The following is a 17,768-nucleotide window of genomic DNA, read 5'->3' on the forward strand; positions in this document are numbered from 1 at the left end:
TCAAAGATTTTATTTGTCATTGTATCTTCTGCAGCCTTACACAATACTCACTGAATGAATAAAGTAATTTGTAAAACAGAGGTTAAATTTTAGATTTGGGAGTCATCAATACAAAACATAATTTCACAGAGTTAAATTAGCTCAAAGTTGCAAGGTTAAAACACTTTTATTATATAATCATTCTTTCTCATTTACTGGTATGATTACCCAGTCATTAACTATTTTGGAATATTCTAGTCCAGTTCCAAAACTTCACAGATTATAAGTATTTTTTGTTTGTTCCTGATTTCAAATGAAATGCTTTAGATTTTTTTAATGTTTATTTATTTTTGAGAGACAGAGAGAGACAGAGTGTAAGCGGGGGAAGGGCAGAGAGAGGGAGACAGAATCTGCAGCAGGCAGCAGGCTCTGAGCTGTCAGCACAGACCCCAACCTGGGGCTCAAACTCATGAACCGAGAGATGATGACCTGAGCCAAAGTCAGATGCTTAACTGACTGAGCCACCCAGGAGCCCCTAAAATGCTTTAGATTTTTTAAAATATGCATTTTTCCACCCTACCAATAATGATTCAGTATATCAATGGGGTGGGTGTGAGAATATCGGTTTTAAAACTTTTTCTAGGAGATATTGATAGCCAGATTTAAGAGCCATTGTTCTAGTCTATAGCAGATATTCATTGTGGATGTAATATATATGGATTTCCTTTCCCCCACTTCCCAACGTAATCTATTTCATTTAGGAAAATTTTCACAAGAGATGAACATCTAAACCTAATAATTGAATTTATGTTGAGATCCTAAAAGGTATCTCCAACAGATGCTCTAGAAAATGAAACAATAAGTCCTCTGAAAACATTAATGTAAACTGGAGTCACCTAGTCAGCTAGTGGCCCAATCTGATTGTAGGCAAATTGTGTTAGATGCCAATAGTTTGGCCAGCTAGACTTTATTAATTTTATTAAAAAACTGAAACACGAATACCCCCCAAATCTGGATATACTCCTTACTTATTCAACTCAAAGAAACTCTGATTAAGAGGAGCAAAAAATGTAAGAAAAACAACAAGGACAAGACAGTAAGAAAAAATAATGATTCTTGCAAAACACAAATCTTCAAAAAATGTGTCCCCAACTTTCCATGGAATTAAATTTTCATCCCAAAACTATGTTGAACTAAGGAAGAAAAACTAAATGTATTGTTGCTCCAATCATTCTTTCAAAGATTTGCTCACAGTGTAATTTGTTAAGATTTTATTTGATTTTAAAAATTTATTCTGCCGCATATTCATTTACTTCAGTATTAACAACAAGCTCTGAGCAATTAAACAAAAAGCTCCCCTTAATGGCCATGCATTGAACAGAATAAGGGAGACAAGAACCTTCCAAGCCATGGTTTTTCCTGTGACTTTTGGAACATTTGAATGGATAGAGAAAAAAGAAAACAGCCATTACTCAGAAACTATTTTGGTGATATATGTCGTTTCTACTATAGACTGTCAGTCCTAATCCCACTAGGGTTAATTATGGGAAATACAGCTAAAATACCCAAATTTTGGTAGGAATTTGAAGCACAGCCATTTCATCATTGAATTTACATATAATTCACTAGAGAAGCAGAAGCATATGTGAAGTGATAGAGGCCTGTCATTGCACTGCAGGAAAGTAAGGCTCGGTAAAGTAAAATGCCCTGCTTGAGACCACTTACTAAGTTTGGAATAAAAAATGTATTTCTAGCCCCAGTTCTTTGCTCTTCCCCATGAGCTCTGCCTGGTTCAATAGCAATGATTGTCTGCCTCATGGCTGGGAGGTGAAACACCATACTTCTTTTATCTTTAGGTGACACAAAATTGCAGTTCTTCCTGTTTGCAAACAATGCCTTTGCTGAAATGCATCACAATGAGGGCCAGGTTCAAATGGCCTGTGGACACTGAACTCTGCACTCATCCAACAGTGGGATGGGACCCAGCTCTCATATGATCCTTGCTTTCACGTAGGTCAGTGTAGAAATCCTGGGAACAGAGCATGAGAGGAAACTGTGGCCCAGTGTGCAATCCGACTTGGCATAATCAGAGTTTCAGCTTTTCAGGGGCTCATTGCCGCTCTTCAAAAACATCAACAGTTCCTCTAAAAAGAAACTCCTGCTCAAAACAGATTCTCAAATATTCTCTGATTAAAATTGCCAGGTTTATTTTGTTTGTACCAGCTGTTAATGCAATCATGTACAATTCTATGCTCTTGTGTCAATGAGTTAATTCTCCTTGGTGTCGAACCAAATGGGACTGTAGACTTAAAGAATGAACAAGAAATGGGCTGTGTCTAATGAGATGCCCTAGGAAATAACCATGCTATGAGAACTATACATGAGCTCCACACATGCTTCAGCCAGATGTGATTTTGGCCAGTCATCTCCACAGCTGGTATTTTCTTAGTAGTTTATAAATATGTCCTCTCTTCTTTCTTCTCCCCCACTTAAAAATTACATTCTGAAGTTTCAAGTTTATAATGAAAATAATTTACCACATGGTGTTGGGTCATTAAACCCCTTCATCTACCCTGAAGTTTTCATGTGAATAAAAGTTTACTAAACATATTGTGATTATATTGTTTCTTTTCAAATGGAATAGCTAATCTTCCTACTTTTTGAATTTACTTGCTGGATAATTTTTATGCCAATCCATAACTTCATTTGAAGAGCTAACCTGGGAGTATAGAAAAGAAAGAAGAAATCATTTTCACCTTCTTGTCTATCAGCACTAATCCTCTTAAAAATACCCTTTCAATCATCGGATTCAACAGAAGCTCAATTTCCTCAGCGGATGGAACACTGAAAGGTACAGTTTAAAAGGGTTACCACTGAGAGTGAAAGAAGGAAAATAATGGAGTGACCTGAGGAGGCACCCTGAGCCCAGGATCACACAGTGCCACACATCTTTACTAGGTCAGACATATGCACATATCTCTGTCAAGATTGAAAAGCCAAGGAGATGGTAGTCTTTGGCTTTCAGCCGGTAGGGACACGTACTGGAAATATTTTATTGTAAAGTGACTGAAAGTCAGATGTTTAACACTTAGCAGGCAGGCAGCAACGGCTAGAGAAAACGGACCATGGTTTTCTCCATTGGGTTCCTCCAGCCTTGACAACAGTGACAACTAAGTTTTTTTAAAATAGTGTGATGGATTCAGATGACTCTGGAACATTTTATGTTAAAAATAAAATAGTGGAAGCATCCCCTAAGAAAAATGGCTGGGTAAATTCATCATCAGAATGTTACAGAAATACATCAGAAAATACCTATGGATTGCCCAAAGAAAACAGAACCAATTTTCTGAGAAGATTGAATAGAAATATTGAATGGACACAACTTCATTTAATACCCACAGAGTTCATGTGAAAATGCAATTAAGAAGACTGGAGATGGAGAATAAGAAAAGATACGAGGCCAAAATGGTCCTTTAACAGTTTCCTTGGAAGGTCATAGCCTACTTTTTATAAATATGATGTGAAGCACAAAGCTAAAGTGGTTTTTCCAAGATTTGGCTCTACTCCAGATATCTTTCTTTAATGTTTGCAACATTTATGCTAAAGGGAGATTTATGAACACTGTTAGAGAACAGGTATTTCCCTTCTTAGAGAAATGTTTTATTATTTTGGTCCATTGGCTAAGCAAAATTAAGCTTGAGTTTGGGCTGTAAATTTTCAGTTCTATATGTAACAGCATTGTATTTATTTAGAAAGAATGAAGCTTCTGATTCCAAATCAGAAAATCTCAGGGTCTTAGAAGATTTTTTGTAATTTCCAAGACCTTATCCAGGTTTCATGCAACTTTCACCTGTGTAATTCTAAGCCAATAGATTTAATCCTTTTATGCTGTAAAAAAAACCAAAAGACAAAAAACAAAAAACAAAAAAAAAAAACAAAAAAAACAACCACTTTCTATCGCCTCTCCTCTCTGAAGTGCTGAGGTGAGTATACTGATTGAGAAACAGATTCTAGAGTCAAACTACTTCATTTTGAATTCTGGCTCTTTCACTTAGTGGTGTTGAGATTTCAGGAAAGTTCTTAATCCTTCCAAACTTCAATCACCCCATCTGTAAAATGAGGATGGTAACACTTTGCACCTTCCAGGGGTATGGTGAAGATTAGGTGACATAATACATGAAAAGCATTTAGCACAGTGCTTAAACATAAAGAAAAATCAATACTATCTTGCAGACAGTTAAGACACCTACACCTTAGGGCTTGGTGTTGTCTAGGTTGAACACATAATTGCCATACCCGTTCCTCTATGTCCTAACTCCCGTTCCATTTCCTTCCCCCTAGCTTTGTAGGCCTTCCCCAGATTCTTCATATTTGTTAAGTGGTCTTCCTCTAATGAGCAAGAAGATTATGGTCAATGATAACTTTTTGAATAAACTGCTTTATTCTGTTTTAACTCCTGAAGCATTTCTTCACTTGAGTCTTTGAGGATTAATACCCCACGGATCTTAACAGACAGAAAATGAGAGAATGGGTACAAGAGACAGAAAATGGACTAGTTGGGTCTGGAAGGATAGAGACAAAACAAAAGAGTAAAGAAACAGACTTGTGAAAGCAGGTGAACTCATAGGTGATTCAGCTGCTTTTAGCCATAAGAACAGAATTTCCCAACATTATTCCAGCTGGAGCATTGGTCCCCTGAGATGATGAGTAAACACATGGTTTCATGGTCAAAACAGGCTGTCCAAAATATTTCGCACTGCGTTTCCATCTAGGAGTCTCAATGCACATCAACATATTGAGGATTCTGAGAAGTCCGGCAGTAAAGAAACCTGCTTTGTTTTGTTTATCCCATAATACTGATTGATACATAACGCTGATCAATAACATTTGGAGAATCCTTCCACTACCATTATTTTAGAGCTGAGAAACAGAAATTCTCATAAAGAACAAATTTTGGGGTGCTAGTGAACCATGGTAAAACTGATGGAATGAAAAGGGGGACTAACAGTGAGTGTTTATTACATGTGCCAGAAATTGTGCTAACTGCTTTAAAAACATTTGCTCTTTCCTGATAAGGTTAAGGTAATGATTTTTAAGTGGGAAGGATATTTACAGTGCTTTATGAAAGAATGTCATGGAACATATTAGCTATCTTTAAGTGGGGACAGACTAGCTCTTTAAAAAATGAAGGATCTTGAGAAATCACATAGCCCATATTCATGCCTAAGAATATTGATTTTGCACTCACTGAGAAATCTGGAGTGTGAAAAGTTCATAAACAACTGGAAAAAAACCCACAATGAATCACCAAAGTAGTAACTGGTAAAAGTTTACTGTGCACACACCAAAAAGACAATATGCAAACCAGAGCACTCACCCCAAAACATGGAACAAGGCTCAGGGGTATATTATTATAAAGCAGCCTAAATAGTGAGGAAACGGTGACTTCTTACTCTTCACAATTATTGGTTATAATATCAGAATTTCCTTAAATGATGGGGAATTGGTCAGTGGTTACCTCATAGCAACCTTGGGAAAGGTTCAAGTTTTGCTTATAATTTCCAGAGACATAAACAAGAAATGACCCAGGTCAAGTCAGCCTTGCAAAATAAGCTAAATTAAGCTTTGTTTGTATGACTAAACTGGTTATGTCTGCTCAGGCCATTTTTAAGGCTGGTCTCCATTTGTTTTTTATTTTAACAACCCCCTCCCTCTTTGGTCATTCTCTTAGAAGGCTGAGAGTATGATCAGCCACTATAGCGTTATATTTGGTTACCACCATTGATGTGGTCAGGCTGAAGAATCACACGTTAGCTGTTTCCATTAGTTGAGTCATCAGGATGTGTTTATAGGACCAGCATACATTTCATACATTTGATAATGTAAGTATATATGAAAATTATGTAAAATAGCAGTTTATATATTGTTGAAGGAAAGAACTACACTTTATTCTTTCTTCATATTCCCCAAGCTATCTATCCTAGCATGGTACCAGGTACATAGTATTTAGTATGTCTTGTGAAATGAATGAATGGAAATGGTAGTGGTAAATTGCACTAAAAATTATACTTATTTTACATAGTATAATGTAACAAGTGTAACTTAATAATAGGACGTTTGCCTTAGGGAACAAGCCAGGATGGAGGTAAAATGTAATTTTTGAAATTTGGCGCTAAATTTCTGATGCTTTAACAAACAACCTATGCTGTTTTTAGTCACAGTCTTAGCTGAGATGGGTACCGAAAATTCACTCACAAGACATCCATGTTAGAGATATTTTATGAAGTTGAATCTGGCTTCATCTTTTGCAAGAAATTTGAGTTTCCCTTTAAATAAATAAAGTGTTAATATGTTCAGTTAACTCCAACTTTTATTTTCTTCTCTACTTACTGTTTTTCATCCTTGTGTAACAGAAAGTAAAAAACTACCTCCTTTCTTTTCCTGAAATGTTTATATAGCACTAAGAATGAAGTATTGAGAGGTGAGACTCAGGTCAGGAAGGAGGGAATACTGCACCATACCAACTATTAATTTTGTGGAGAATAACAGATCTTAATTTTAGTTCTAAGTGTAGGCGCAATACAAACACAACCACCATAAAATATAAGATTTCTCTTCCTGTCTTGTACATATTTGCCCACATGGGCAGTGAGATCGAATTGTGGGAAGTAGACTTTTTATATTTAATTAAATGAAAACAGATCAAAGTGAGTTAGAGATTAAAAAACGCTATTGACTGTACTTTGGGTATGTTTTCAGACAGCGTTAATGGAAGAAGTAGCCTGTATTTGGGGCAACTGGATATTCCATCGATCACACATCCCAACCAACCTGCCTCTTCCTAGTCTCTTTCTTTTTTATCTACCTTCTTTTTTACCTACATCTTGGTACTGAAACCTGGAATGTAGCATTTACTCCTTCATAATTTGAAAATACAGTGACAGATGGTTACTGATACATTCAACCCATCTAAATGTTCTCTGAGTCTTAGCACAGTTGCAAAGGGGAGGATGTGTAAAATAAACTGGAGTGATCTCTTGTAGGAATGGAATTCTGCTGTTGAGAAGCTAAAGAGTGATGCGCTTGGGATTCTGCTGTCCAAGGACTACGTGGAGAAGGAACATCTACAGCTCTCTAACCAGAAACTGGATCAGCTTCAAGGAGAATTTGGTCGGCTCATGGTGGAAAGGAAAACCTGGTTAAAAAAGGCAAATGTTTTTTTTAACAGTGCCAATAAGGTCAGTGGGAAGTTACGTTGGTAATTTTAGGTAATCAGGACAGACCAGTAAAAGACTCATGATTTCAGTAGGCTGGCGAACATCACAGAGGTCTGGATTCCACATAGAGTTTCAAAATTAATAGCAGCAAAAGTGAACTTTTAAAAATATATTCCTTTATGATGAGTACTGGATGTTATATGTAAGTAATGAATCACTAAATTCTACTCCTGAAATCAATATTACACTGCATGTTAACTAATTAGAATTTAAACAAAAATTTGGAAAGAATATATTCCTATCATGGCCATTATTTGGTTCTCAAAACTAGGAAGTTCTATGCTTTGACATGTTAAAAAAAAATCCCCATGAGGGTTTCATCTTAGAGCCGTCATTGAACTGCTTGAGGGGACACTTGTGCCAACACTGCCATATTTCTCATGGAGTAAGGGAATTATCATAAAATGTATCAAGGTTAAAATAACACCTTGAAATTTTCACCAAAAAAAAATACTTCCCCTTTAAAAATTTTCTTTCATTTATCAGGGAAAGGTACATGAATATTGTAAGCCTTCTGCATACAAGCCATAAGGCTAGAAGCAGAGTCTCAACCTGACTGCCCTGCCTTGGTCTTGCCTTTTAAAATCTGCCAAGGGGAAATCTTGCTTTGGACCATCTCCAGGTCTTCTTGAGTTGGAGACTGTGCTCTGTTTCTCCTGGTTGATTCTTTTAATATTGATTGTAGCAGATGGTTCTTAGTGAGTGGTAATGTCTACATGTTCACATCACTTGTGTATCTGAAGCTGGCGATATTATTTGAAAATTTTTGTACCTTTTCCAATCTAATATACACCTTCAAACTGCCTTCTTGGAATTGTTCAATACCTTAAATTTTACTGATGTTTTTGAAACTGGACAATGTGACAGGAAATGAATGGGTAACCCCCAGAAGGTGGGTATATTGTGGTTTAAAGACATGATATCAACAATCTGAATACAATGTCCTGGTATATATCAAAATAGTTATTTAATTTTGAACTTCCGTACTAATAGGAAACTTGCAGAGTAGAATTTCAAAATAGAGGTGCTAGAATTACAGTAAAAAAAATGTTAAAGAAAAATTTGACAAATATGATAAACATCTGTTTGGGATTTCTTTGTTTTAACAGAAGAAACAGTCATAGCATATTACTGGAACTGTTGAACTAAGTAAATGGTAGGTGCTAGTTAAGTTTCTCTTGAACAGTCCTGTTTTTGAATAAGAGATTTCTTTTTTTTTTTTTTTTTTTAATTTAAATCCAAGTTAGTTAACATACAGTGTAATAATGATTTCAGGAATAGAATTTAGTGATTCATCACTTACATATAACACTCAGTGCTCATCCCGGCAAGTACCTTCCTTAATGCTCATCACCCATTTAGCCTATCCCCCCCGCCACCTCCCTCCCTCCATCAGCCCTTAGTTTGTTCTCTGTATTTAAGAGTCTCTTATGGTTTGTCTCCCTCTCTGTTTTTATCTTATTCTTGCTTCCCTTCCCCTATGTTCATCTGTTTTGTTTCTTAAACTCCACATATGAGTGCAATCATATGACATTTCTCTTTCTCTGGCTGACGTATTTCGCTTAGGATAATATACTCTAGATCCATCATGTTGCAAATGGAAAGATTTCATTCTTTTTGATCACTGAATAGTATTGAATAAGAGACTTTCTAACTTACATTACACTCTCATTCTACAAAATGAGTGGGTCATCTGTCAATCAAGTAATGTCATTTTTAAGGAAGACAGTTATAGAACATGTTGCTAGAATAAAACAATGCTTTTAGAACAAACCCTATAGTTTCAGCCCTGCAAAATGTAGTTTCTCTCCCTTCAATTTGTACCCCCCTGCTCTTGCTTTCTCTGCTCTCATTATGTGGTAACTTTCCAGGGAGACTTTCTCCTGACATTGCTTCTGGGCCTTGAGGGGGAAAGGAATGACATGTATTGCAATAACAATAATAATAATAATAATAATAGAACAGAGTGGTTACTTTCTCAAATTCACATAGTAATTCAGGTTAAATCATAAGAAACTATATTTCTTAACCCTCGAGACTTGACTTTTTTTTTTTTTTTTGAAAGAGAGAGAGAGGGAGAAAGAGAATGAGTGGGGGAGGGGTAGACAGAGAAGGATAGAATCCCAAGCAGCTTCCCTGCCACCAGAGCACGGCTCAAACTCACAAAGACACTTAACTGACTGAGCCACCTAGGCTCCCTCCCCCCAAAACCTGACTTCTAAATTAAAAAAAAAAACTTAAAAAAATGTTTATTTTTGACAGAGAGTTGGGGGGGCGGGGGAGAAAGAGAGACAGAGCGCAAATGGGGGAGGAGCAGAGAGAGGGAGAGGGAGGCACAGAATCTGAAATAGGATCCAAGCTCTGAGCCATCAGCACAGACAGAGCCCGACATAGGGCATAGGGCTGGAATCCACCAACTGGGAGATCATGACCTGAGTTGAAGTCTGACACCTTAATGACTAAACCACCCAGGTGCCCCTAATTTTTTTTTAATGTTTATTTATTTTTGAGACAGAGACACAGAGTGTGAGAGGGGGAGGGGCAGATAGAGGCAGACAGTATCCCAAGCAGGCTCCAGGCTCTGAGCTGTCAGACCTACAGGGGGGTTGAACTCATGAACTGTCATGAGATCACGACATGTCTGAGTCAGATGCTTGCCTGACTGAGCCACCCAGGTGCCCCAAGACTTGACTTCTACATCCCGTTTCATCACTGGAAAGCCATGGCATTCAAATTATAACAAGTTCAGTTGGGATTTGTTCATACTCTATTTATCCATATTATATCATTCTCTATAGTCAAGTGGCACTTAGAAAGGTATAGAATTTGTTCTCCCTTTTCAAAGCATCAAGGGAATAATTTCTGACTCCAAATTTAAGAATCAATGTGAAAGGTGATAGATACTTTTACTTCAGCAAAAAATAGAAGATGGAGTGTGGAAAGTGGATATTTAATCATGATTTTTGAAATGAAATATTTGCCCTATTATTAAGAAGCAATACACGATTAAATAATGTAGTGGGTAAGTCTGTTTAAATTAAAGAGGGAAGATCCTTAAGACTTGTAAATGGCATTTTTATTTTTTATTTATATTATGGAATCTCCAAATTTTACAAAATTCGCACCATTTTACCTAACTTTTGGCATAACACTTATAAATAACCCAGTTAAAATAAAGAGCTGGATTTGAAACATTAATATAATTTTAAAATCCCTTAAAATTGTGTTTTCTAGGCTGAAAATTCTGTTTATACCAGCAAACGGGTATTTTCAATTTGTATCATCAATTTATCTCTGAAGCACTGACTTTTCCTTTTGAAAATTCACTTTACCATACCTTGGGTGCATTGGATTTTTCTAGTTGTGAGCATCCTTAACCCTAGATGAAGTCATGTTGTCAAGAACTATGAGGCATGTGAAATTTTACCCAAACTTCAAGCTAACTTGCTAACTTGTCACAGTTTTGTGGATGCTCACAAAAGACACATGACTTCTGTGTCAGTTTTGAAAGACTTTATTACAAAAACAATGATCGAAATGTCCACATGCCATATCAGTTTCCCAAGTCCCAGTCCCCTGGGTGGGGGTGATGCAGATGGGCCCAGATGGATGACTGCACCTGCGGCAGGTGGTTTCCAAAAGAGGAACCCTAAGCTTGGGGAATCTTTTTTTTTATAGCAAACAATCAGCCAACCTGCTATTTGTCTCAGAAGGAGACATTTCCTCAACCTTGAAGGTTGGTTGCTGGCTGCAAACCCAACACTGAGAAAGGGCTCCAATGAAGAGGGGTCGCTGTGGGCCATTCATGGCACACCGATAATGATGAGTGGAAGCACTAGCCACTCTCCCAACACATGCAGCACTGTGAAAGAAAGAGGAAGTCAGCGCTTCCAAAAGATATTGACTTTGAAAATCAATTCCATTCTTGATAAGTAGAATTATTTTTTCAGCAAACAACCTCTTATTCCAAATTTCTTAAAGCTAGGTCAATATTCTCCTTCAATATCTGTGCCAAATACCAGCGTGAGAAAATATGCTAGTGTCACAGGTAATATAAATGACAGGATGTGACAGTTTGTGTATTTGCTCAATAAAAAGTGAAATGTGTGATTTTTAAAATACAACTTTCACTTTTTAAAAAGTTTGTTAAGTTAAAAAGGTGGTCATAATATAATCTACAAAATGGACTTTGTTAATGCTTTCCATATCATATATATTTCTTTTTTAATCTGGATTTTTATCATATGTTGCTGGTATTTTTGTTGCAAGCATCTGGAAATTCCTCTTTTTCCCTTGCTTACCTTTTCATTTTAATTTATTCTTCTCTCTCCCTACCAATTTTAGATAGGGATATTCTTATTTACTAGACAAAAAGTCATAATAATTTTTTATTGAAGTCTCTAAATGAGTAGTGTGGTTAATAATTCTTTAGAGAATTCTTTATTTAGAGATTCTTTAGAGATACATTTGCTTAGTAAAATTTTACTATACAATTACCGTGTATCAGGTGCTGTTCTAAATGCTGGGGTTACAGCAAAGAACAAACATACAAAAAAATCTAGAGTATGTTTCCAATTTGCAAAATTCAATAAAATATAATTATTGCCTAATTATCTACATTGACTAGACAACCACATTGCCTTTGCCTTTGCGTTGTGGCTCTAGGAGTGAAATTGATTACCTTTTAATCCTGCTAGGGGTTGATGATTACCCAAGGCTCAAGAATCTGTTTCATACCCAGAGTGCCTATAGCCTTTGGCTTGAGTGTGGTAGTTTGTACCTGTAGTGAGCGATAGGTGGCAATGTTAGCACACAGGACCTTAGCATATTGCTACTGACACTTTTCTTAAACCAGACACTGGATTCAAGTGGAGATTGAGCCAGGTAATTTAAGAACCCTAGATACTTCCTTTCTGTTTTAGAGTTATCTACTGTGTTGGTGAATTTATTGCCAAATCACTTAGCAACAAATACAAGTAAGTGTTGATTATCAATATTGGATAATAGCTGATTGGAAAAGAATTTCTCTAATTACTAGATGTTGCTAAAAGTAGGACATGGCATGAAATATGAACATAGCACCTATTATAGTGACTCATCTTAATCCCCCCAAATTTTCATCTTTTCATGATTATAGATTATCTTATTTATTTCTAACAAGTTCACAACCAAGGAGTTGGTTAAGATATGTCAATCATCCAAATTGTATTTATCATTGTTTAGGGAATGTGGTTAGAATCAAACAGAGATAAATATATATGTTTCAAGAGCAGAACAATATGAACCTGTATTTAGATGACAACAATGATTGAACCTAAATCTGTAAAACATGGCTGGTTGGCCATAAAGTTTCATTTCCCATGCTTCCTGTTCATAGGCACATGACTTCATTGGGGGAAAGCAAGCAGTGAAGACTGAGGCCAAATTTACATGGTGTGCTTCTTGGGTGATTAGCCTAAAAGCAAAGGTGAAGCAAACGCTGGGGCAGCTAAAGCAACACCCCAAAAGCAGTTTGAAATGTAGCAATTGTCATAGCTTCTACTGCTTCTGCCATCACTGCTGAAAGTTTTATGTCTTTTAAAAAGTTAATGTTGCTTTTTCAAGATATTTATAGCCATGCAAAACAGTAATGCCTACAGCAACATAATTGTTTCAGATAAAAACAAAATAATTAAGGATGAAGTTTGGTACAGTTTTTTCACTTATATATACACTATTCTCCCATTTTCAAAATAGATACGTTTTAGCCCAGATGTGGGAAGCAATTAAATAAAATGACTCAGTTGTTGTACAGATTGAAGAGTGAAGAAATCTGTCCAAATAGAGAACCTAAAAAATATTATCCAGAAGGAATTTGTTAAGGTGATGTAAATGAATTAAAGAAACTAAGCTAACTGTATTGGAAATTAAGGAAAACGTACTTGCTTTCAGTTTCATAATTCTTAGGTAGCCTGTCTCAGATTTCTCTTTTCCAGAACAACTTCCCTTTCTCTTACAAAGAACTGAAGCATCTTTAAAAACAAAAACAAAAAAACCCAAAAAAACAAAACCCCCAAAAAACCTCCCTCCATGCTTCTACATTTCCCTTCGCCTAATGTGTTGTATAGCTACTGTTTTCATATATCATATGTGTACTTTAGCTAAAGCAGTTAAAGATACTTGCTTTAAGATCCTTGCCTTCAAGACCCTTTCAGTCTGGTCTGGAGGAGAGGCAAGGGAACAGAAGTGCTGTATGCTTTGGGAAAAGCCCAAAGTTTTGGAGTGAGCCTAGAGCATTAGGGAACACAGAGGAGAGTCTCAGGGAAAAAGTGTCAAGGAAGACTTCTCCACAGGAGGTGAGCACTGAGCTAAATCTGAAAAGCTAGGACAAGGAGTGATTGGAGGAGGACTGCGTGGTACAGAGTTGTGCCATGCATGGGGAATCTAAGGTAATTCACTTTGCCACGAGTGTAGGGTATAAGACCAGAATGATGAGAGAAAAGTAGTAGAAGCAGACAGGGGGTCAGGGAGGGTCTTGAATAGCATGCTAAGAAATTTCTATCTTATGCTGAACATATCTGTAACTATGAACAGATATTAAGGACTTCAAAAAATCGTGATGAGGCAAACCTCCTGATATAGATGCAAATGATGTCTTAATTTACTCTCCTCCTGTATTCTCTCTGAGAGACTGGTGTAGAAACTTTTGGTTTTAGAACTTAAGGAGAGGCTATTTAAACCATGCAAATATTTGATAAATATGGCTAAACATAAAATTATATATATATGTTTATATATGTATATATAAACATATATATAAAATAGAAAGATTATCAAAACAAGAAATGCATTTAGCATCTTACGTTTTTCATGAGAACCCACAACTCAGCCCCTATTTAATTAGTCTTGTAATAAAGACACTCAGTTTTTTTTAATATAATTTATTGTCAAATTGGCTTACATACAGCACCCAGAAGACACTCAGTATTATCATTCATTCATTAGTATCCTTCACAATAAAGCTATCATGTGACTTCTAAGTGAGTCATGAATGTTATTTATTGGTTTCCCTTCCATGTACAATTTTAAACTGCTGCACATCTCCATTGGTATTAAATATATTCTTCCTTGTATTGTAGGCATTTCTGGTAGATTTACTTTCCTTTGCTGAATTAAAATTCCTTGAGGGTAAAACACACGTCTGTTTTACTTTGTGTTTACCAGAACGGAACATCTAGAACAGCACCTTTCAGGCAGTGAATGCTCAATAATTATTTGAATGATAGAAAGTAGTGAAATAGTAGAAACTATGGAGTTTCAAGGCCAACTACGTTCCATTTTCATAAGAGATTATACTGATCCAAGGTCATTGGAATGAAGAGAGCTTAATTACTTTAATATACAAGGAACACAAATTTTGAGCTCAATCTTTGTGTCATAGCTGAGAAGGAAGGTAATGCTGGGTGAAGAGATTTGTAATCACCGATGCCACCTGCTCCAAGAAGTCTCCAGGCAGCATTAATTGCCTATTTTTCATTATTCCTGTAGTATTTCTCTGTGCTCCTTAGAGCTCCTTAGAGAGGGGGTGTCTTAGTCATCTTTGCACGCCACCTAGCATTCAACAAACTTTGTTGAATCAATGAATGAATGACTGGACATGTGACAGGTCAATTACACTTTGAGCCTGAGTTTTCACTTCTCTAAAAGAGGTCTAACGATCCTCAGGGAATACCATTCAGTAATAAAAGTTCCTGCAACTGCTAATACATGTTCAAAATCTTTCCATGATAGAGTTGGAGTATAAATAAATAAATGGAATTGCAGAGTATTAAGTGAAAATTTTAAAATGTTTGTTAGGATGATACTTTTCTAAAATAATATAGGAGACTTTGGAGCCAGGCTGCTGAGGTATGAATCTGGTCTTAGACATTTATTAGTTCTATGACCTTAGGCAGTTCCTTAACTTCCCTGTGTGTCTAGCTTTTTTTATCTGAAAAATGGAAATAATAATTATATGTACCTCACAGAGTCACTTAGCTTCTAAATGAGTTAATACCTGACTGGTGCATAGAACAGCCAAGCACTCACTGAGTTCTAGCCATTATTTTGTCATTTTATATGCATTTAATACTGCACTAGCCACTCTAACATGACTTAAATGCTTTTGTTCCATTTTCCCGCCCCCAGCATGTACCAGAGTACATGCTTCATAAAGTCCAATAAATATTTGTTGAATAATGAAAAAAAAATAAATGCTTTGCAGATTATAAATAGATGCTTTTCCATGTAAATATTCCCAAGATTATCCTAAAACTATTTAGGTCAATAGATTAAAAGAAACCAGAAAGTATAAACAGTGACTAGCTGGCTAGGATTCTACTTATGTGTCTGGTTTATCCATTTCGAAGATGGACTTACCTCAGAAAGAGTAAGAGTTTATTAATACATAAACTTCCTCCATTCCTTGTTGATAAAATGCATCAGATGCATGCCATTTTCTTTCTTTTTAGTTTTTATTTTGGAGAGAGAAAGCACGCGAGCAGGGGAGAGGGGCAAAGAAAGACAGAGAGAGAGAAAAAGAGAGAGGGAGAGAGAGAGAATCTTAAGCAGGTTCCATGCTCAGTGCAGAGCCCTAAAGGGGGCTTGAGTTCACAGCCCTGAGATCATGACCTGAGCTGAAATCAAGATTAGAATGCTCAATTGACTGAGCCACCCAGGTGCCCCATACATGCATTTTCAACCCCAAACTCCTTTTCCAATGTTTTGTTTTGTTTTGTTTTGTTTTTTGTTTGTTTGGGTTTTTTGTTTTGTTTTGTCTTGTTTGTTTGTGTGTTTGTTTAGCTTTTCAGATTGTGAGGCCAAACCAGTTTTAGGTTCTCATGATTTTACACACCTCTCATTAACATCACTTGTAATGTGGAGTGAGTTCTGGGGCCCAGCAGCAACAATCTTGGAGTGGCAAGAAATAAGCTGGAGCACCAGTAGGGAGCAGCAAACACTGGGAGCTGAAAATCCCATCACCCTTTTGCCCTGCTTTTCTAGCATTTGGAAGCCTGGGCAGATTTGGGCAGGACCTGAATCAAGTATCAGCTTGCCAAACTGGGAGCCATGGGAAGTTATCTCAGGTAGTATTTAGGAAAGGAAACTGAAGCTTTTGGTTTTGATGAAAACTGAACCCAGAGGAAATCTCTGCAGACAGTGGGATTCAATGCTCTAATGAGAAGCTGAATATTGTGTCCTTGGTAATTATAAAGGTTCCAACCAAACTCATTCTCCACAGCCTTGGAACTCACGAAAGGAAAATTTCAAGGTTCTGTAGCATTTGGGCTTTTTGCTTTTAATGTAGATTCTTTTCAAATAAGTTAGTCAAGAAGCAAACAATAGTACTTATTAAACATCTTTGTGAAACAGCATGAAATATTTATGCTGGATGACTAACTCATGGTTCTTGCTTAATTTATTAATCCCATAGATATTTTAAAAAGAGTACAATGTGCCATGTCCTGATACCATCTCTATTTGATTTGGTCCAGCCTGCTTTGGATCCTGTACTTAACAATGGAAAAAAAAGAAAGATCTTGATGAGCGTCATAAAGAAAAAACACCAAGCAACTCCTTAGTCTTTTCCAAACCAAGGCAAAAAGAACTGGTTTGTCTCCTTATCCTTTTAAGAACCGTGTGGTTATACAAAATAGTCAGGAAGAGCTAGAACCAAGAGGGAGAAAATATTATCCTTGTGTTTATATCCTTGTTTTTGCCTCTAGTCATAAAACCTGTATTTGACCAGGTGTGAAGAAAGAGGGGGATGGGGAGAGTAAACTAAAGGGGAAATATTAATTCCAAAGGAGTTTCTATGGGCATGATAGTGTCATTGCCAGAAATAACCTGTTCTATAACATGTGTGAGACAAAGAGATTCTTTCCAGGCTAGATCCAGTATATCAGGTTCCTTATGGATATGGTAAATAGAAAAGCATTAAGTCCTATTCTGGGGATAGATTAAGTGAGAGCAATGATAGTTAGATCTTTTCTGGAATTGGTATGTGGATTCCTCATTAAATGCTGCATGGGGATAAGAGAAATGAGTTTTACATGTGACTCTGACAATCACAGGGAGTATAACTTTTTTAAAAAGGAACCCTCCTTTAAATCAATACATTTAACATGTCTTTGTGTTTAGATCATTCCCATTAGGTCTAGGTTAGGATTAAGGGTAAAGAATAAGCTCTCTTATAGTATCCAGCTCATCTTATTTACAAATGCATTTGTTGAGCTGATGAAGGAATGAAATCACTCGCCTCCTTTCTACTGCTGTAGTTCTATCAAGTGTGATACATAGAGCAATGTATAAGTAAATGTTTTCCTAACGCTTGGATATTTTTGAAAAAAACTGTGACGAAAATTTTGCCATTTTGATTATAAGTTATGGGTTATCTTAATATACCGCTTTTTCCTTCTACTGACTGTTTAGACCTTCAGTTTATTCCCATGTTATTAAGCTATAATACTTTTATAATAACATTCAGGAGTGGGG

At 36.5% G+C, this 17,768-nt stretch overlaps 1 protein-coding gene across 4 annotated transcripts in view; it reads left to right on the forward strand.

The window, feature by feature from the left end:
• The window catches only part of CCDC141 (coiled-coil domain containing 141), a 203,580-nt gene that overhangs the window by 106,031 nt on the left and 79,781 nt on the right, over positions 1–17,768 (forward strand). For all 4 annotated transcript variants that reach the window (XM_060621974.3, XM_060621976.3, XM_060621973.3 and 1 more), the window contains exon 7: positions 7,023–7,217. In XM_060621974.3, the coding sequence (XP_060477957.3) occupies positions 7,023–7,217 (195 nt within the window). The remainder of the gene's footprint in view (positions 1–7,022; positions 7,218–17,768) is intronic.

Source organism: Panthera onca, chromosome C1 (genome assembly GCF_046562875.1).
Source record: "Panthera onca isolate mPanOnc1 chromosome C1, mPanOnc1 haplotype 2, whole genome shotgun sequence".
Lineage (NCBI taxonomy): Eukaryota > Metazoa > Chordata > Mammalia > Carnivora > Felidae > Panthera > Panthera onca.